General features: G+C 45.6%; 1 protein-coding gene across 2 annotated transcripts in view; it reads left to right on the top strand.

The window, feature by feature from the left end:
- The window catches only part of LOC147006589 (uncharacterized), a 74,197-nt gene extending 51,889 nt beyond the window's left edge, over positions 1-22,308 (top strand). The window contains exons 3-6 of one of the 2 annotated variants that reach the window (XM_085868470.1): positions 10,961-11,095; positions 11,219-16,789; positions 16,963-20,450; positions 21,100-22,308. In XM_085868470.1, coding sequence (XP_085724596.1) covers positions 10,961-11,095; positions 11,219-12,276 — 1,193 coding nt within the window. In that variant the 3' untranslated portion in view covers positions 12,277-16,789; positions 16,963-20,450; positions 21,100-22,308. Of the gene's footprint in view, positions 1-10,960; positions 11,096-11,218; positions 16,790-16,962; positions 20,530-21,099 lie in introns of both variants that reach the window. The other variant, XM_085868469.1, reaches the window with a different exon arrangement.
- Positions 22,309-22,490: the final 182 nt, after the last annotated feature.

Genomic DNA, 22,490 nt, shown 5'->3' with positions numbered 1-22,490 from the left:
AACTGTCAAAGCGTCACTCACCATCAGAAGCCACCAGGAGTCGCAACCAACGGACAGCTGTTGGGAGCTGTGAGACGTTGAGGTGCTGTGAGGATCTGGAAGGTGTTGAAGCTGTCGCCAGCTCACCAACCGTCTGACTGGAGCTGAAAATATCCCTAAGAGTGGATGATCACCTGTCTCTGTTATCATCTGAGCTCAAGCGTTTGGACATCGGTATTGCAGCACTCTTTGAGGTTCGGAGAGCAGATTGTGGCGAGATCATGGGGGGTTGTTTCACCTACTATTGGTCCGGTCGCTCTGATGGTTACCATGCCCAAGGAGTTGCTGAAGCTGTGTCCAATAAGCTGACTCCAATGATAATTGAGGTAACACCAGTCAACGAGCGTATTATGAGACAAAGGATTTGTCATTCCTTGGGTATCATTTCCCTGGTGTCTATATATGCTCCGACTGAGGTGAGTGATCTCATTGTATGCCACGCTCGAGTCTGTGGTTGATCAGTGCCCCAGGTGAGACGCACTTCTCGTATTGGGGGATTTCAATGCATCGACTGGAACTGATAGGGATGCTTATGAGACGTGTGTTGTTCTGTTGTGAAGTTTATGAGGTCCACATGGGTCTGGAACTGTGAACCAGAAGAGCACGTCGTTCCTTGACTTTGCAAGAACTCATGGACTTGGGGTGGCTGGTTCATGGTTTCAGGGCCCACAAGCTCATTGCTGGACTTTGTCTTACAATGCTGGTGGTGTGGGAAAGGAGACTAACCATGTTCTGGAGGATGATCCAGAACTACAGGGTCTACCGGAGTGCTCAGTTCCTCAATACTCACCACCGGCTTGTTGTTGCAACTCTAAAGTTACACCTTAAATCCAGGAAAATGGTACCATCCCAGCCAAGGCTGAATATTGGCAAGCTCAAGGATGAGAGGGCAGCTGAGGATTTTGCGAAGAGACTGAGTGGAGATTTGGGAGGTCTGGGTGCTTTGGGAGATCCTGAAGAGTTGTGGAGTGCCTTCAAGACCACCGTTCTTGATGTTGCCAGTGGATGTCTTGGAAGTCACCGTGGGGTGAAGAATAATTTTTTTCTCTCAAGGGACACTGGATACCATTGATCAGAGTCGCAGGGCCAGGCTGAATGGCAGAGCTGAGCTGTTCAGGGAGCTGAGGTGTAAAACTGTACGTGCGCTAAGGGTGGACAAGGAGGCATATTTGCAAGTTATCTGTGATTGGGGAGAGCGTCACCTGTGGTCAAGTAATTATTGGGCTGCTATAAGGGGAATTTGTGCATTGCATTCATCTAAGCCTATTCATTGGTGTACTGCAGTGAGAGCCGAGTGTGGTTGGCTCTTGGCAGTGGAGTCCGAAGTGAAAGCCTGCTGGACCAGTGACTTTGAGCGATTGCACAAGGTTGATCCACCAGCTGTTGCATTGTACTGTTATGGGGCCAAGAGTCGGCTGCGAGCATGACCGCCAGATGGAGCAGCAGGGTCGACTCCACCAAGCACCTGGAATTTATATCGTACCTTTCCGGAGAACTCCGGCAAGTACGGGTCCCTCACTGGACCGTGAACCGTCAAATCCACCATGAGGGTTATTTGCCAATTCTCAAAATACCTGGAGATCCACGTGGCGATTTAAAGAGGATCCACATCCTCAACGGCACCCGTACGGAACGAGCTGCTTGCGTACTCGAACCTTGTGTGACCCGAGCGGACGGTCACCAAATTCTGTCGGTCCAAATGCCCCCTTACGGCGGCACCAACGGCCTTACTATTTCTCCAGCACGTGTCATGCTAAGCCAATGGAAGGAAACACAGCAACGAACTGAAACGTGTAACAAATGGGGTATTTATTCACAAAAGGGAAAGGGGAAACGCAGAGCAGAATTAAACCGACTATAAAAGGAATGCAGTCAATGTGCAAGCAAAAAGCACTTCAACAATTTCTACTTACAGACGGGCCCACAGACAGATGCACACCCAAAATAAACACAGGGGACCCTCCCGCCTCGTGTGGTCTTCGACGAGACGAGCGAACCAGGACGAGACCAGCCGTGTCGAGAGGCGACAAGCCCAGCGTCCACGAGATGCGACCAGAGCTCGAGCAACTCAGTGAGAGGCGATTCGTGCTCACCCAGATCAGCCGCAATGTCGGGATCAGATCAGAGCAGACGCCGGCGACAGGACCAGAGCAATCTCCGGTGACAGGACGAGAGCAGACGCTGGCGGCAGGATCTGACCAATCTCTCTCGTTCGTCCCAACATCACAATGCTTTTTCTCTCGGAGGGAGGGGACTCTTCTTCTGTTCACCCGCCCTCTCATTGGTCGGAACCATCGCGTGATTCCCTGGCCACCCTCCATTGGACAGGCGCAGGGTCGGTGGGGCAACTCCCATCCTTCTGGGCGGAATCCCGAGCCGCGGCGTTTGTGGCTCCGCCCACCTCATCACCTCTGGCCGCGTGTCCAATGGCGATCGTGTTGAGGAAGGTGTTGTCGTTGTGAGGGGTGTAAAATGTAAAAGAAAACCCTAACTGTCAAAATAACTCCGCAGCGCATGAACATTTAATTCCCATTCGATTAGGGATGGGAACCCAACTGGAAACACATACTTACCGATATAACTGATCTATGGGGACCTGAATGTTGTGTGCAATGGGTTCCAGATTCGTAACAGTACGTCAGGGTGGAACAATCCCTTCATGTTCTTGCGCATGGCAGCTTCGCTGCCGGGGTAGCTATCATTTCTTGGAAGCGAGACTGTGTCGCTGATGGAGTCCCTCCACCAGTACACACTGGTACTCATTTCGCCAACCTTGGAAGGATGACAGGCTGAGTCAACCCCCCCTGGTGAATTAATTCAGCGGCCAACAGGGCTTGAACTCAGCACCCTGGGATCCCAAGCCACCACCCGAACCACAAAGCCAACACCAGGCTTGTTACAATCCCTGTTGCTGACCCTCCAATCAACTGTGGTCCACCTTCATTTGTGGAAACACATGGTGCGGTGAACCGGTTGAAATGGGGTAAAGCTCCAGGGATCTGTGGCATCCATGCTTAAATTCTCAAGGCTGGTTGAAATGCCGGACTCGTGTCATTGCATGCAGTTCTGTGCTCTGCCTGGAACACAGGCATCATCCAAACTGACTCCAGAGAGGGACAAGGCCCCTCTTCAAAAGGGATGGGTGATCTCCAAGACCTCAACAACGACCGAGGGGTGACGCTGCTCTCAATGCCGGGCAAGGACTTTGCTCGGATAATTCTTGATAGGGTTCGCCACCATCTGCTTGAGCACCAGCATCCAGAGCAGTCAGGCTTTCCACCAATGAGATCAACGATTGACCGTATCCTTGCTATTCGAGTCCTCACCGAACGCAGACAAGAGTTTCGGGAGGGCTGCTTGCAGCCTATGTTGATCTCTGTAAATCGTTTGCTTCAGTGAATTCGGATACCCTGTGGAGGATTCTTGGTCTTTGTGGGGTGCCACCAATCTGATCGATCTGATGTCTGAACTCTACTATGGTACTGAGAGTACTGTGAGATGTGGTGGTACCAGCTCTGACTTAGTTTCAGTTGTTACTGGGGTTCGTCAGGGGTGTGTCCTGGCCCCCACACTTTTCAGCACTTGTATGGACTGGATTCTGGGGAGGATGTCTGAGAGATCAAGCTGCAGTGCATCATTTGGGAATGTCAAGATCTCTGACCTTGATTTCGCAAATGTTGCAGTTATCTTTGCGGAGACTCATGAGATCCTTTTAGGGGCTCTCGAGGTGCTGAATGGGTCAAAACCTGGGTCAAAACTAAGGTCGAGGCTTTCAATGACATCTTCGATGCTGCTGTCCTGTTTGTGGTGAGGATGTTGAGGTCATGGAGAGATTCACTTGACTTGGCAGTGATATTCATGTCTCTGCTGGCTGTGAGCCAGAAGTCAATAGACGTCTGGGTTGGGCCTGGAGAGTCATGGATTCACTGGATCATGGGCTGTGGCGATGCCAGTATCAGTAAAGGAGTACGGAAGTCTGAGTCTTCAGGTCCTTGGTGCTTCCAGTCTTGCTCTGTGGATGTGAGACTTTGACTCTGACCATGGATCTGAGATGGAGACTTAATTACTTTGGTGCCAGGTCTCTTCGTAGAATCCTTGGCTCTCACTGGTCGGACTTTGTGTCAAATGAGCGGTTGCTGAGTGAGACTCAAATGTGATTTGTTACCTGCATAGTCCGTGAGTGTCAGCTGTGGCTGTATGGACATGTGGCTCGTTTTCCTGACGCTGATCAGACTCACCAGATTATTTTAGCGAGGGAGGCTCGTCAGTGAAGGAGGCCAATGGGCCGACCACGTGCCTCGTGGTTGCAGCGGGTTGATCGGCATCTCAAGCAGATGGGGATGGACCATGTATCTGCCTGGAGGATGGCCAGACGGAGGCCCCTGGAGGACTCGTGGAAAGCTCCGCGCTTCTCTGGCGCATGCTCCCATACCTGACCTGACCTGACCTGACCTGACCTGACCTCAGGCAGTTATTTCCATAAATGCATGTTGAGAATAAACCCATCACCTTGTGTGGTGGGAGTCAAACTCTTTGATGTGCTGGAGGAGGGCAGAGAACAGCTTCCCTTTCTTTCTTTCGTGACAACCTCTTCCTCTTTACAACACGTTCATGACGTATGATTTTACATCAGTTTTCAGTTCTGCATGAGCGGTATTCACCATTCGTGCATGCGATAAGATAACCCTTCGCCCAACGGATACTTGTCGATTCCCTTTCCACCAAGACACATTGGCTTGGGAATACACAATGTATTTTCACATTTTATTTTGGTTATCGTTTTCACATTGGACTTGCAGGCCATTTGAGTCATCACACCGCAAGATTTTCCTGGACAGTTCATTTTGACGGTCAAACATGGCTGTGGTCTTGGATCATTTACCTCAAGTCCCACCTTTTCCATCGGCGATCGACACCCTGTTCAGCAGCTCTATGGATGCTGACTCTTCTTTGTGTCAGGCTGAACAAAGAGGTGATAATTGCCGTTGACGTCGCTTCGTGTTTCTGCTCGGTGTTCCGGCGGATGGCCACTTTCTGGCGTTCGTCCAGCGCCCCGAACATGGCATCGTAAGCCAGGCCTGTGTTAATTGGGAGTTGCATCTCGTTTGGTCAGGAGAGAATGCGTCACGTGCAGCGTCACTGCGAGAATGGACGGTTGGAGGTCACACGCAGCGATGTGCCAATAGGCAAGCTGGCTTTGGCTGAAGTCTGTTTGAGGCACTGCTTACACTGGTCGCCGATAAAAGGACAGCAGGACTGCCTTGTTGGCAGTTTGTGCGAGATCCTGCTGATGGTTGGGGGTTGCAGCAACTGTAGTTGGTGACAGTTGGACTGTTGCTGCTTTTTCTGTTCGGTGCTTGGTTCTTGTTTCTTGGTTCATGGGGGTGATCACGTGACTCGTTTGGTATTCAAGCATGTTTGTGGGTGGGTGCATGGCGAGGCAAGGCGCTGGCAGTGGAAACGAGTCAAGCTGTGGAGAGCTCATTTGGAGAGGTCGACCAAGCCACACTCACACTTTGGGTTATTTTAGGAGACGCACGACGACTTCTGCCTTGGGAAGCCGAGACCAGATTTCTTTATCCCCCTGATTGGTCTGATGGGGACCAATTTTTCGTATTTCATTGTTAAGTGAGGCATCGTGATGAGCATCTGCTTTTTGTCCATTTTACTTTTAAAACTTGTGGAATTCCGAATTTGTTTGAAATCATTTTGTTGATTGAGCATTTGATTTGAATTCATCCATTTCATTGACGAGGAAATAAAAAGTCCTTCAGTTTATTTATTTTTATAAATAATAAATTCCTTGTTGACATTTCAACCTGTCCATGATTGTCATTTCCTTCCATTGATCCAGCATTGGCTGAACTTTGATAGACTGGGTGATTATAATTTCCAAACTCATGAACCTGTCAGCGTGCACTCGCCGTGAATGCTCGGCCGCATTACTTAATATCGAATCGGGATAGGATTGTTGCTTCGCTGAGGGCACGTTCCCCTGGCAGGAGGCCGCATGACCTCAAGTTAAATGGAAAATTAGACGGTGGACATTTAAACTTGTGGTTATCTGATTGCCATTCATGGTTATAAAGCAATACACTGCACCACAAAGTGATTTGTGAGCGATGGCCCGAGGTCGGCTTCTTCTGAGGAGAAATGAGGATTAACCCCCTCATTATGCACTCGGTTCCCGTGGCTGCAACTTTATATATATATATATATATATATATATATATATATATATATATATATATATATATAAATATAAATATATATATATATATATATATATATATATATATATATATATATTGTTCCAGCTGTGGAAATTCGCAGAACACCATATAGGTCCTTAGTCAGTTATGCCGATAAGTCCGTGTTCATTGAGATTTCCCCACCGTTGTTTCATGGGATTATCCGTGTGGACAGGGCTGTGATCTTTGAGTTAGCCGTTATTCTTTACTGTCGCTATTTTGGACCAACTACCTCCACCACCAACATCGCTCTCATCAACCACCTGCCCCACCAACATCTGTCAACAACCGCTTGACAACACCCACCTCCACCACCAACATCTCTCTCATCAACCGCTTCCCAACAACCACCACCACCACCACCAACATCGCTCTCATCAACCACTTCAGACCAACTGCCTTTCCCCGACCACAACCACACCTGCCTCTCAACAAACCAGGCCATCCTCACCACTACGCCAGCAACTGTCAACATCGCCTCACCTTCGTTTCCGAAATGATGCCTTCTTTGCGCCAGCAGCGGCGAGATCCGATCAAACGGCATCGCTGCAGGCAGAGGCAAGGGTTCTCTTGACGTGCAGCGTCGGTGATTCCTGCAACGTCCGCTCCGCGCAGGGTCAGAGGTCAGAAGTGCAGGGTCGGTGATTTCCACAACGTCCACTCCGTGCAAGCTTCGCCCGCAATTCGGATCAAGAGCGTCGGTGATTCCTGCAACGTCCGCTCTCCGTGCAGGGTCGGTGATTTCCACAACGTCTGCTCCGTGCAAGCTTCTCCCGCAATTCGGATCAAGAGCGTCGGTGATTCCTGCAACGTCCGCTCTCCGAGAAGGGTCAGAGGGCGGAGGTCGGATCTCGTCTCACCAGCCCGATAAAAGGCCGCGCAGAGCGCCAGTTCAACGAGTCTGGAGGGGGTCTGGAGGAAGTCGGTCTGAGTAAGTGGAGAGTGTCTGTCGGGGTTCAGAGAGTCTGAAGAAGCCAAGGAGCTTTGTGGATGTCTGGGCTCGTGTCGTGTGGAAGTCTGGGCTCGTGTCGGAGTCGGGAGCTTGGAGCTTGCAGTCGGTGGAGAGTCCGGGCATCGCGAAGGAGATGCGAGTTGGAGGCGCAGCCTTGCCTGCTGTGTCGCGCAAACCACGCGTTCGTGTGGAGAGAGCAGGAGAGAGCTCGCCTGCCATGCGGAAGGCCCAAGTTCAACCAGGGCTACGCAAGCTGCAGTGGGGACGGGACGTCGCGGATCGCCCCATCAAGGCACCACGAGGGTGCAGGTAACCTGCAACGGTCTTGTGGGTCCCTTTCGGTCACCAAAGTACCACGTTATTAAGGGCCACGGGCCCAGTCTGACTCCTTTGTCTGTGAGGGGTCTTTCCTTGCTTTTTCTTTGAATGAATGTTGTGGCGCCGAGTCCCGTAAGTAAAATCGTATTATTGACTGTACATAATTGCTTATAGACGGTCGTAGCACCTTTTGCTTTGCTTTTGTTCTGTATACGTGCATGTTAATGTTTTGCATTTCTGACTGCATATGTTCTTGTATAATAAATCTATCCGTGTATAACAAATGTGCTTGTTTAAATGTGCCCGTTTGTCGTGTCAATTTTACCCCATTGAAGTGCCATATTGGTTTTTTTCAGAATACGAGTTGGTTTTTGAAATCCGATAATAGAATCGGGTTCGGCGAGGTCTGGCGATTATACCCTCTCGGTTATCCCAGAACGGAACGAACCGCTGAAGCGGTTCGTGTCCAAACAGGCCTTCAAGGTACGGTCCCTCAGAAGGTTACCCACGCGAATACTTAGGTATATCGATATTCGGCGATTGACCCTGTCGCGCACGGTTAGAATACGGACTGGGCCGTGGTGTGCATTGAAGGCACACCCGTGACTGGTTCTCGGCATTGTTCCGGGAAGTCACGACCGAATTGTTCGTCCAGTGGGTGTACGGCCGCGATTCGGTTAAAAGCGGTCGTTCGCACGCCGGGCGGGTGAGGATTCGTAACACTGGTGTCAGGAGTGGGATTCAAATCCATCCCGCCTCCAACCAAATTAACGGGAATAGGATCAGGGGTGTGTAGAGCGACCCTCGATTCCCATTAAATTGCGAGTGGTAAAAATTTATTCCGAGAAGCAAGATGGTGTTTCAAGGCGAACGGGAGCAGGAGGGACTCGGAATGGATTTAGAAATGTTAGAATCCATGGACCAGGATGAAATCCCCGAGCAGGACGTTCCCAATATGCAGGTTGAATTTCCCCCACAACCGAACCCAGAGTCTGAAATGGGCGCAGCGGCCGCGGCTTTCGACACCCCCCTCCCCTCCTCCGTCAAAATCCTTCCCCAGCCCCCAGCGAAACCGCGACCGACAATGGCGGATCGATCTGGCTCGAGTCATCGGACATCAACCAATTGATGCAGATGATACAAGCCATGAGTGGGGATGTGAAATTCGAAATGAAAGAAAACGCAAATGAAATAAAAGAAGAAATGAATAACAAAATGGAAACAAACACAAATAAAGTAAAAACAAATGCGTGCAGGATGAATAACAAAATGAATGCGAATATGACAAACGAAATGGAAAATAATGAGGGGTGAGATGCAGAGGATGGGGCGAGGCCTGCAGGCGGGCATAATCACAGTAGCGTGCAACGAAGCGCGGACGGTGGAGTGCAAAATGGCGGCGCCACGTGTTGGAGCGAACGAGCTGGGAGGGAGTGCAACGGCTGTCCGGCCCGCGATGGAAGCGGGGGAGGACAAAGTAATTCGGGAGACGCGTTGGGCGAGACTCGTGCAGGTGACAGAAAAAGTGACGGTGACACAGAGGGAAAAATTAAATGCGGTGACTGCGACGTATAAGAGACACGTGGAGACGACGGAAATAATAAAAGAAATAACAGACACGGGAGGTAGAAACGGTAGAGGAGAGACTACACGAAAGTAAAGACGAGCACACACACATGGAGGTAGTGGAGGACGATGAGGGGGAGCTCGGGGAATGTGTCGTGACCCGGTGCAAGCAGCCGGATAGCCTCCTTCAGGAACGGGGGGAGGGAATATTCCCCCTTGAGGCGGATCTTGGCCAGGTTTTTCCGGTAGAGGGGGCGAGTGCTGTGGACGGGTGCACGTGGAGCTTGGGTGGTTTGGAGACCCCGGGACCCCTTGTAGTGGCACAAGTCCCCATTGTGATTGTCCCGGTATGTGTGTACACGAGTGTGGCGAAATGTGTGCTGAAAAGCGCGCATTGCATGGGTGAAAGGAACAGCGTGTGCGAGGGAAATGGCGTGTGGTTTTGAAATGTTTGAGTAAAACGGCGCGAGTAAGTGAACGGCTGTGTGTGAGAGAGACCGTGTGTGAGGTCGCTGTATGTGAGGGAGATGGCGGTTGGCATGCGCGAACATGCAACCGCATGTCCCGGTGTGAATGTCATGTGGAGGTGTGTGAGCGTCGTGGCACGTGGGAGTTTGTGCGCGAGAGTGCGACGAAGACGGTGCCTGACAGTGGACAAAGGCTGAGTGGCGGCCGAAGCTGTTTTGGGGACAGTGCCGGGTTTGCACGGCAGCGCATGCGGGGTCCATGCTGTGCTACGCACGAGGCCGCCACATGCGCGCTTGCGGGAGTGAAGCCCGGTCCGTAAACACACGCGGTGGATTAGCCGATCCCAAGGACGGACAGAAGGTAGGCTGGATTATGGATTTGGACCGGACAGGTTCTCCACGCGAGCGTGATTGTAAAGCTCCGACGTGCAGAGCACATGTGCTCGTGTGGGGAACTCCTCGAAACGCGAGGCTTGCTTTGAATGCGCAGAGGGACGTCATGGTCAGAATCCGGCAGGAGGGAAATCCCTGCCGGATGGTACCGCCTGAGGAGGGACGAGGTGCGCGAAGCGCGAACAGCGACCATGACGTCACGGGCAAAAGAGCGCGAGGTTGCGAGTTGCTGCGCTGTTGCGCGCATTTAAAACAAACAAACAAAAAAAAACAAGCCTCGTTTCGGGTGAACATGATTCCCAGGAAAGGGGTGGAAGACCCCCTGATCCAGGCACAGGAATACAACAAGTTAGGGGGATGGGTTAGCTTTGTTCGACCGGCTCCATGGGGCAGGGATAAGTCCTCATGGGGCCCGTTGAATGGAATAGTTAGAGGGATTGTAGTTCAGATTTCGGACGGTAAATGGGAAGTAATATTTGGAGACATGGACAGACTTTGAATGTTTAGGGGGGATGTAGCTTTCCTACGTAGTGTTGAATGGAATGTGCTACTAGTTTAAGGGATGACGAGGGAGCATGAGTTTGTTATGGGATTTCGTGAGAACAATGGCAGTGAACAGCGATTGAGTGAAATGAAGTGGTGAAATGAATGGAAACATGTTGAGTGAGTGAGGCCAGCAGGCCTGAGTATACATGTATGTATATATATATATATATATATGTATGTATGTATGTATGTATGTATGTATGTATGTGTATATATATATATATGTATATATATATATATGTATATATATATATATATATATATATATATATACATGTGTATTTTGTCATTGGAAACAACTCGTTTTATCTCCTGTAATGGTGGACGCATTATTGAGTCTCGTTCTTACAGTGGAAGTATTGCATACTACCTATTGACGGGGTTTATATGTGGCAGTGTTTAAACTTCATGTCCTTCATTATTTTCAGGTGATGTTTATCCTGGAAATGTGGAATCCAGACGACACAACGGTTCATCTGTCTCAGAAACTTTAAGATGTGCTCCTGCAGAGGAAGATTCAGATGTTCATTTTACAAATGGCAGCCCTGTCTGTTCTGCAACAGGTGAGCAGAAACGTGTAAAATAAAAATGAACTCTTTTGAATTCTGGGTTTATAAAATTTTTGAAATCGTTCAATATTTTGCACTTTGAGTTTCACGAAAATAACTTCATGTTTGTTTTTGCAGAACAATCAAGAAGTCCAGTTAGGCAGATACGCTCCAGGAGCAGCTTGAGTGTGAAGATGTTGTCTATTTTTAATTTTCAATCCCAAGAAGAAGATTCAAAATACAAGTGCACATCTGTTAAAAACGGCACAAAGATCAATATTAAATTAAACAAATCCAAAAAGGTTATCGATCGGCAAATGTGTTATCAGTGTAATATATGCAGTGCAGATTCTACTTCAACAAACATCAAAATACACATGAGGACCCACAGAGGAGAACGCCCACCCAAATCCTCTGTCTGTGATAAAGGTTTCTCTGTAAAAGGCTATTTGAATCGGCACATGAGTATCCAGACAGGAGAACGTCCTCACAAATGCTCCATATGTGACAAAGGTTTCTCTGAAAAAGACAGTTTGAAAATGCACATGAGATTCCATTCAGGAGAGCGTCCTTACAAATGCTCCATATGTGATAATGGTTTCTCTCATCAAAGCAGTTTGAATGAGCATATGAGGATCCATACAGGAGAGCGTCCTTTCAAATGTTCTGTCTGTGATAAAGATTTCTCTCAGAAAGGCAGTTTGAATGAGCATATGAGGATCCATACAGGAGAGCGTCCTTTCAAATGTTCTGTCTGTGATAATGGTTTCTCTCAGAAAGGCAGTTTGAATAAGCATATGAGAATCCATACAGGAGAGCGTCCATACAAATGTTCTGTCTGTGATAAAGATTTCTCTCAGAAAGACAGTTTGAATGAGCATATGAGGATCCACACAGGAGAGCGTCCTTTCAAATGTTCTGTCTGTGATAAAGGTTTCTCTGCAAAAGGCAGTTTGAATAAGCATATGAGGATCCACACAGGAGAGCGTCCTTACAAATGCTCTTTCTGTGACAAAGGTTTCTCTGTAAAAGGCGATTTGAATAAGCATATGAGGATCCACACAGGAGAGCGTCCTTACAAATGCTCCATATGTGATAAAGGTTTCTCTGTAAAAGGCAGTTTGAATACGCATATGATGATCCACACAGGAGAGCGTACAAAAAATTCACACAAAAAGAACAGACAAAATACATGAACGAGAAAACGAAGCATTCTTTTAATACACCAGAATAAAAGAAGCCCCAGGTACAACACAAAAATATCCGCAAAATAATCGGCAAAGAGTACCTACGCAGACTAAGACTAATTTTGAAGTCATCCCTCTCTCCAATGAACAAAACCAAAGATATAAACCAACTTGCAGTGCCGGTATTCCAATTTTGCTGTGTAATTATAAATTACATGAAACGAACGCTCGCCCTAACTATTCACAAGATGTTCCACAAAAACCAATGCATACCGAGGGAGTACTTACCTGGACAAGAACGAGGAGGTTGTGTGATGGAGCTTAACTAAGTGCACAGAACATCGTGTGTCAGACCAGCGGAGTCTGTGAAAATCTCAACAGACAATCGTATGAGATTTGTTCACGACCAAGAAATCAACAAACCAGAAAAGGGATCCTTATTCCATTTGGCAACAAACTTCAAAAAACCGGTGTAAATGATGGATACTGCACAGGAAAACGAAACAGAAACAAACACAGCCCCAATGATTGCAAAGAAGAAAAAAAAAAACGACAAAAAGAAATATCAGCAGATATACTCTGACAAATGGGAGTGATAAAAGAGCAGGAAGATTTAAAACAGAGCTTGACAGGACAGGGATTGACAAGCATGACCCAGTGGAATGGCAAAGAAGAGGTCTAATTAATTGGGATGGAGAACGAGGCATCATAAATGCTCATCATCACAAGCTGATGCCTTTAAGAAAATGGTGGGATGTATGGACATCACAAACCAAGCACTGCGTCCGGACATGGTGCTCAAACACAAAAAGGAAAAGTCAGCACTGTTCTTTGAGGTTTCAGTTCCCAATGACTGTGGATGACATGCCACAGAAATCAGAAAAATTAGGTCAAGATGACCTCAAAATTGAAGAAAGCTGAAATTGTACCAGTGATAGTCGGAGTGAAAATTATACCAGTGATAGTCAGAGCTCGAGGAATGATAAAGAAAACCCTCACTGAATACTTGAATATCACTCTGAGAATATCATTCCAAACAATCTCCAAGTGGAGGCTGTCAGAGGTTCAATGAAGATTTTGAAAAGAGTCCTTGCAACGAGGCGATGAGTAGGACATTTCACAGTTTTGTTTATGAATCATGATCCTTTACCAAAAAGGAGGTGGAGATTTTGAGTTCTGAGAGAACTTCCTCTCACCTTTTGAAATCCAAAAGAGAGAACATTGAATGAAAGCTGAAAAAAACCCCTCAAACAAACAAACAAATTAAATGAAAGAGGAAAAGACCAGCAGTTTGAAAATTTACTCCAAAGAGTGAATCAAAAACTAAGGAAATAGAAGCAGACTGTTGCAATCACCCCATAAAAAAGATGAACTATTTTTGGAAAGGGATTTATGAAAATTGAAAAGAACACAACAAGAAGGTGGAACAGATCCAAAACTTGTGAAAGAAGAAGCGACATCGAGAGGATTAATTGTTAATTGCCTCAAGTGATAATTGCCAAACAGAAAATTATGAAACACTCACCAAGATGCCAAAATTCAAAAGCCCTGGTCTGGATGGCATCCCACATTTCTGGTGCTCTTCACAATCACGACATTGAGCTTATCCCAAGGAGAAAAGGCAACGGAATGAATGGTAGTCCAATCCTGATCTTCCCTTCTGAGTTTTCAACATGCAAAACACCATTTAAAGTCCACTCTCTCATCCTGACCCACTGTCTTTCGATCTTCACTCATTCACTGTGTCTTTTGCACATGAGAAGGAGGAAAACGTTCTTGCAACTCTTGACTTTTTGTTATATACATGGTGTCAGCTCATGAAATAACTCAGACACCAAACAGATCAGTTCACAACATAACAAAGGGAACAGCAGTAGAAAGGGGAAACGTCAACAGCAGGGTGGAGGGGAAAATAGACGGAGACTGACAAATATGGGATGCAGGAAACGATGAGGGTAAGAGTAAGCGGTGGACAAGTTGGACACAAAAGTAAAATGTTGGAAGTACTGAGGGATTGTTTACCGGGTGTAGAAAACATCATGCTTTTGGATGGGTGATGACTTGAGATTGTGGTGAACAGATGTCTTCAAGACCTGGAGGGAAGAATCAGATTGAATCGAGTGTGGAATGTGGTTCCACAGGTTATGAAAAAAGGAATACATGAGTGCAGGTAAGCAGTGGTTCTGGATTTTGGCGGTTGAACTCTGAAGGGGTTGATGGAAGACTGCGTGCATCCTGCACATAACTCGGAGAGAAGATGCACATGGAGGGTGCAGGACCAGAAAAGAGTTGGAAGAAGATGGAGACAACCGACCTGTTGGCGATGGTGAAGTGATAGTCTCAGCTTCATCGTGAGAAATTCCAATGATCTTGGAAAGCCTTCAGTTCCACGGCTTCAAGCTGAGCAAGATGTGAGCCACGGGAGCCAGCCCTGACGAAAGAGCATACTCCATTAAGCTGTGGATGAAAGCCTCGTCGGTGGATAGGAGCTCAGGTGTGCCAACGAAGGTCTCTGCATGAAGGAGGATGTCCCGTCTGGTTTTGGAGGCCAACTTTGAAATGTGGCTTGCTTTGAGTGAGACCCAAGAGTTTGAATGACCAAACAAATCGTCTTCAAGAGGGTTGTTGAGAAAGTCGATGGGTTTGTGGTACAGTCATTGGGGAGGGAAAGGGGAAGAGGGAAAGATGTTTCACCAGTTTGTGATTTTTGTCAAGGTCAAAAGTGAGGTAAGAGGTTTCTGTCTGTCAGAAGGATGAGGGATGTCACGGCAGAGAGTGGAGTCATTAGCAAAGACATCATGAGAATTTTCCAGCAAGTCTGTGATATCATTGATGACGATTAGGAATATGATGGGGCTGAGAACACTGCATTGGGGAAAGTCCAGCCTTGACAAGGAGAGGAGACGAAAGAGTTCTGGTGAGAGCCCCGTGTTGGCTTCAAGAGTGGAGTTGGCCTTGGATTCAATAGGAAAACAGTTTGGAGAGCATGTGGGATGCCAGACCATATCGAAAGCTCGAGATATGCCCAGAGAGACGGCTTTTATGTCTATTGAAGGCCTCCAACCATTGTTGAGAAATTAAAAGTAGCATGTGCAAGTTGGAGTGACCTGGTCTGAATCCAAATTGATGACTTGAGATGAGACTTTTGGATAAAATGAATGATTTACGTCAACTGTGATGATGGATTCCACCACATTGCTATATTTGGAAGTGAGCTTCCAGTGTTTGAAGAAAATATTTTAAAATCCTTTTCCAGGCCTCTTGTTAGGTTTTGCTTGCATTAATCAAAGTGCATCCAAGTGAGATTTAGCTCAAAAGTTCTGCAGGTTTAAAAAAAAATAAATGCAGAGGTGAAATGGTAACGACTTGTCTTTCTTCAACAGTTTATTGAGCATTGCAGGTGGAGATTGATGAAAAACCCCAAAGATAAAATGAAAACTCTGTCGAGATTCAGTCATTGATAATTTAGGTTACAAACTTCAGGGAAATACTTTCACGTATTCAATGATAGATGCTGTTACATTAAATATAGTTGAAGAGTGAACATGTCACTGATGCAATTGACTCGTCATTGAACAATTTTGATTGACTATCTCCAGTCATAAATTCCTGTGTTCACCAAAGAAGACACGATGGTTTAAAGACAAATGTACATTCCAATCAGATTAATGACTGCAATTATTCTCCAGTTGAACGGTAAAAATATTACAGCAAATCAACCAAGAACAGGAAGAGTAAAATTGTTCTCCAATAAATGATCCACAACACACGTGTCATGACTGCTTGTTTTTACTGAATGCATCTGTTCGTACTGTCTTTCCAAACTCAGAATAAGCAATGTTTCATGCTGTGAGAAATTTCTGCAGTATTTTTGTATCAATATGAACATGACAGTAATAACAGGCAAAATATTCAATGATATCAAAGAACCATATCACGCCAGAAGCGTGGTCAATCCAAAAATGCAATCCAACAAAAGAAACATGTATCACACTTGAAGTGGGGTTGTGGAAGAAAAATAATTAATTATGTCTTGTGAAATGTATAATGTGCTGCACCAACCATTTTCTGTCATTTGAGGTGATGAACTGATGATACTCATTTTCTCTTGTGTGCTTTGAAATGCTTGTCAAGGTCTCATCTATTGCAAAGCATTGGCATTAACTTAAGTCGATTTGTCATCATGTGTGGTGTTGTTCACCACGAAGAATCATGGAAGTGTGTTTTAAAACCCACTCGCCCAGTAACCGGGCAGGTTGGAATGTTCGGCTGATAAGCTCGCGGCTGAAAAGCTCAGGGTAGTTGGAGTTGCTTGCCAATATATATCTCTATCTTGTCAAGCATTGTACCTAGTCCCCATCTCTCACAATGTTTCTTTGTCAGTTCCCCATTCCTCTTCCTATAGAATACTGTGTTTGGTCATAAAATACTGCACACAGCTGTGTTTTCTCAGAACACCCCACATTTTACCTTGAGGCTGGAATGTTCTTGGCTTGGAAACATCTTAACAGGCCATTGAGATGTCAGTAAGCTTTTATAACAAGTGCTGTTCTTTGTGTAACCCATGCCCCCTCCTTCACTCTTTTTATGCAAATAATTTTGCTCAAAATATGATAGGTTTGGAAAAACAGAACGGAGTGAAGGAAGTTCACAGCATCTCATCTTGGTGTTGATCTGTGTATTTGTTTCTTGCAGTGTACACGTAAATAAGTGATTCAACTCTCACTGGAACTGGTGTTATTGGCGTGACGTTTGATTCCACTGGAGGTTCCAGTGATTCCACCAAAGAGGTTGGCGCAGTGAGCAGGGCTCGCAACATTCCGGAGGTGGTGGGGGGTGGGAGACCGGAGGTCAAGGTGACATTGGTTGAGGTGATGCGGACACAGATGGCCAGCTGAGGGGGCAGGAAAGGGGACCGCTACAAATTCCCTTCTCTGACTCTTTCACTGGGTCCTGCATTCACGCAAGTCATGTGCCTTGCCTCTGACCAAACTGGGTGACGTGAGCCTGAGGAAATTGAGTTGTCATTTATTGGGATCTTCGCGCTGTAAGATCTGAATTCAAACCAGGTTTTGGCAATCCGTGCCAGGAAAGCTGGATTTTGTGACCCATGCCATGAAGCTGGATTGTGAGAAATCCGTGCCAGGTTTGAATATTTTGATCCGGGCATTCAAACATTCGAGGGGCTTGGAGAGCCGCTCCGCTGATTTTGAATCACAGCACGAGCAACTGAAAGGTGCCTGCTGATTCTTCGTGGGCACGTAAGTGAGGTGCTGCATGAGGTTGACGCTCAATGCACTGTGCTTTCTGGTCCGAAGTTGTTGATCAGTGCTGTATACTGAGCGCTGTGAAATCTGAAATCTTGGAACATCTGTTGAGTTATACAAGGATCAAGGACCCTTGGCTTGAGGTATCCAGGATTCAGATGAGTGCAGGAGGACTTGCAGTCCCATGGGTTAACATCATTTTACAAAAAGTTTTGGGCCCCTTTTTGCTGCTGGATGGATGGATGATTGTGACTTGAACTTTTAAGAATCATTTTTGCTGTTTGACAAATGTATAAGCCTGGTGTTGACCTAATGGTAAAGATGGTGAGCTTGGGTCATGGGATCCTGAGTTGAAATCCCACTCTGCTGTTGAATTAATACCAGGAAGGGTTGACTCTGCCTGTTACCCTTCCATGGTCCGCAAAATGAGTGCCAGTTTGCTGGTATCTTGTGTTGGCGTGGTGACCCGCTCAGGATTGTGCCCAATAGCCAACGAGACTGTTTATGCGGCACCAACGTTCTGCACAGAGTATGGTCCCAATGGATGAATGTATGACAGTGATTTATATTTGTAAAAACACGATGAATTGTGTGTTCAAGATGATTGTGGAATTGAGTCTTCTCAAATACATTTGATCATTTCCTGAAACTGTTTTGCAGTGGAACAATGTGGAATGTTTCATGGTGGTGTGAGGTCAATGTTCTGAACGTATTGATGAAATAGTTTGTGTACGCGTGTGTGTCAGTTTGTGTGTGCTGGAAGTATATCCTGAATAAGAAAACTGCCAAAAAGGTAAATTGGAAAGTGTTTATGACGGGGAGTTATTATTGTCAGAGAAGATCACCTTGACAAAGTGTAGAGTATATCCAGTGATGTTATGACAAATGCCACTGAATATTTTAAAAGACAAGAAAATACAGTTGTGTTCTGTGTGGGAGAATTATCATGAATTTGTAATCTACACTGGCCCCATGATGTTTGGTGTGGGGGACACGGAGCGTCCAGAAGTGTGCAGGGTCTGTGCCTGGCTGTGTAGCTGAAAAGGAAGAGTTGGCGGAACAATTGACAGTCAGGGGTTGTATAAATTGTTGAAGAAATTTCCTCTTGAAGCATTTGTAATTGGTGTTGCCAGATCAATGCGTGAACGAATAAAGACATTGTTCCTCACTCATAAAATATTTTTTGAACTTTTGTAAAATGTTTCAGTTGAGAGGATTCCCTTGTAAATATGATTATCCACGGATTCTGTTCCATTTTCTTTTTGTAAATCATCCATCTTCCTTCAATTGCGATTGATTTGTCATTTTTTTTTAAAAACCATGTTACAACCTGGAAATATTGCACAAGTTCCAGGAAGACTTCAGTGCATCATTTGGTGCATGGTTAAACAGAACTTTAGATATTTCTAATTCAGTTCATAAATTTAATGAAGATAATGCACGGATTGTTGTGGAGATGCATTGTGGGAGCTGCTGAGGTTCTATGAGCTGAACCAGTCAATGTAATGTTGTTCTTTATCAACACTGAGGACGTACCGAAGTAATGATTCACTCCCTTGATCTGTGTCACTATCTGTTCCTCCAAATCCTGTGGAACCTCAAAGGGGCTGTTGTGCTCTTTTCTGATTGGCTGTTCTTGGGCCTTGCCGACATTGTTACCTCCACCACCGAAGGTGAAGGTGGTTATGTTTTCACCCCTTTGTCTGTTTGTCTGTGCGCAGGATATCTCAAAAAGTTGTGGACGGATTCGGATGATGTTTTGTGGAAAGGTTGTTTGTGACATGAAGGAATTGATTAAATTTTTTGAAGATCCGAATCCAGATCTGATAATTTCAGTGATTCTTCAACATTGAGAGATGGGGCTAAACTAATATAAAGCACGATATCTCAATAAGTTGTGAACGGATTCGGATGAAACTTCGTGGACAGGTTGGGTGTGTGACAAGGAGGAATTGATTTGATTTTGGTGAAGATCCGAATCCAGATTTGGCTGCAAGAATTACTTCATTTTCTAAGTGATTCTTCACCATTGAGAGCCGGGGCCAAAAACGATAACATGATGTACCAAAACGTTAATGGGCCCGATCTGTTCATTGTGACATTATGTGGCAAAGGTGTGCCCTCCACCAAGTACCCTTCTAGTTAATGTTCTGAAAGGTCTCTCCCCATTTCTCAGAGGCAAAAGTGAAGGCTTACTTTCACTCTCACAGAGATTTGCTGAATGAGAACCTTCACTGTCATCATCGTGTGCTGTGTGAGTTCGTGCATGAGCGAGTGCCCATTGAGACACAAAAGAGCTGGCTGGCTACCTGTGAGGAAAGGTGAGTACAAAAGGCAGAATGTGAAACTGAGGTTAAGAGGCTTGGGAGAGAGAGTGCACAAGCAGGGTCATTCACCAATGTGTGTGCCGTCCATCGGATGGACATTAAATGGGAGTCCCATGTGCCGGCATGAGTTTGTGGATGTTAAACATCCCATGGTGTCCTTCGTGAAGAGTCAGCGAGCTATCGTTGGCATCCTGAACAAATTACAAATTCCTGCCCGAACCAGTGGAGGGCACTGTATCAGCGGTACATCCACACCCTCAGGTGATGATGCTGTCCTGCCACCTTGTGCTGCACACGAATGAAGAAGAAGACTTCTTTGATTCTGAAATCTAAACCCCTTTAATATCAATCTAAAAATGTAATTTTATCTTCTTTATTGCTGTCCAACACTGCTTCAGACGCATTTGTGTGTTTTTCCACCATTATTCCTCTTTTCTCCTTTTCCTGAACAGAATTCCCCATTCATAAATTGATCTGTGTCCAACAGGGCTGTACAGAGGGAGTGAATTGACCTCTGAACTGTCCAGTCTGATTTGATGATCATCCTGACCACACAGTGTCGAATGAAGAGCTCGTCTTGCTCGTGAAGGTTCGTGTCCAACTGTTATTGGCATTTTTGGTCGGACAAAGGCAGGGTTCCCACTGACCTGGAAAGTCAGGGAATTGAGGTTGGTCAGGGAAAGTCAGGGATTTTGTTTTGTTGGTCAGGGAAATGTGTGATTAGTGCCTAATGATTTTAATTCGTACCCTTTACACCCAGTCATTTATTTTGTTCATGATTATAAAAGTTTTCTTTATTTCTCTTTTCATGAAAGTCAGAGCTGTACAGTTGCCAGTATCGACTTTGTCTTTGTATTTCAGCCATGAGGAGTGTGCCCCATTCAATGACAGAAACAAAGATTTTACCATGTCTCTGTGTGATTTGAGGGGCTAAAGCTGTTTGAGATTGCAGTTGTACCCTTTCGTGAAGCTCAGGTGTTCAGTGTGTAATATAAATGACTTGTAACATGTACAAAGTACAGTTCAATAATCATAGTCTAGAACTTCAGAACAATTTATGTGCATTATCAGCGACTCGTTCAGGTATGATGCTGGCGTCACAACAAAAGTACACTGTTAGAAATATTTTCTTCAAGAAGATATGGTAGATATGGTATATTTCTTCAATATATGGTGTGTTCATGATATTTTGATTCAGCCTTAATGGGTCATGTTTCTGCTGACTGTGTACTTGGCAGTTTTAAAGGAGGTGCCATGAGGAAAGTTAATGCAAGTATCTATGGATGGACCAGCCGTAAATTGGAAGTTTATTGATCTCCTCATCGCAGATCTTGAAGAAGATCAAATAAGACTAATTGAAATGGGATCATGTGACTTGCACATCATTCATGGTGCATTTCAGACGGGCCATAAAGCAAATGGATGGAATGTAAATGGTTATCTTCGGGCTATGTATCGCCTGTTTAAAGATGGTCCTGCTCGGCGTGCAGTATATACAGAGGTTACTGGCAGCAAAACTTTTCCAAAGAAATTCTGTGCTGTGAGATGGATTGAAAATGTTGCAGTTGTTGAGCGAGCACTTGAACTTCTACCTAATGTCAAGAAGTTTGCAGACAGTGCCGTGAAATCTAAGACATCATGTGCTACAATCACAAGCGCCACTGTAAAAACACTTTCTCGAGACAAGCTGGCTGCAGCAAAAATATCGTTCTTTGCATCAGTGGCTGCCCAGTGTGAGTCCCTTCTGAAGAAATACCAGACACAGGCACCACTTGCACCATATCTTTATGACGAAATTGGACAGTTGTTGCATACACTCATGAAATGGGTTGTCAAGAAGTTTATTCTGGTGAAGGCAGAAAGTGTATCACAGTTTGTAAAAATAGATGTTACCAAAAAATACACCAGATGTAACTATAAGGAAGTGGATGTTGGAGTGGCTGCAACCAAATCTCTCACAGAAGTGAAGTTGTCTGATGCAGAGAGAATGGGTTTCAGGATGGAATGTCTTGAATTTTTGTCATCAATGGTTGCAAAAATTATCGAGAGAAATCTTCTAAAATATGCCGTTACCCATGCAATATCATGCTTGGCACCAAGCACAGTGTGCAGCGTTTGAGTCTTAGCTGAGAAAAGAATGAAGAAAAGAAAATATGACATCTCGACTGTTACTGCAACTTCCCATGTAACATTTGAGTAATTTCACTTCTGCAGCGGTGAGCGTACCTGCATCCGCAGGGAATGGTACAGGAGTACCCACCGAACCGTAGAAGTTCAACAAACGGTCCTTTTAGGACCAGATTCTTGTAGAAAAATGTACAATATAAGAGTCTGTTAGTCATTTCTGCAATATCATCGGGTGTTCTCGCTTGTCTGCAATGTCACATTAACAATATCAATGTTTCGTTGTTATTTTGCAAGATTTAGATGTACTCAATGTTGCTAAATTTTTTCTGATATAATTCTGATTTCGTCATGGTACCTGGCACGTTTGACATTAGTATGATTTGTGTTTTGTAAGTTTTATACTAATAAAAAAATTAAAATGCCAGTACAAGCTGGGAAAGTGTACTTTCTGGACCATTTTCAAAAAGACCGAAGTAAACACCCAAATGAAGAATCAGTTTAA

This window comes from Eptatretus burgeri, unplaced genomic scaffold (assembly GCF_056783735.1).
Source record: "Eptatretus burgeri isolate ZD-2024b unplaced genomic scaffold, Ebu_testis_v1 Ebu_testis_scaffold_3162, whole genome shotgun sequence".
NCBI classification, from domain to species: Eukaryota; Metazoa; Chordata; class Myxini; order Myxiniformes; family Myxinidae; genus Eptatretus; species Eptatretus burgeri.
Note: the sequence above shows the minus strand (reverse complement) of the source record. Positions and strands in the feature narration are given on the sequence as shown.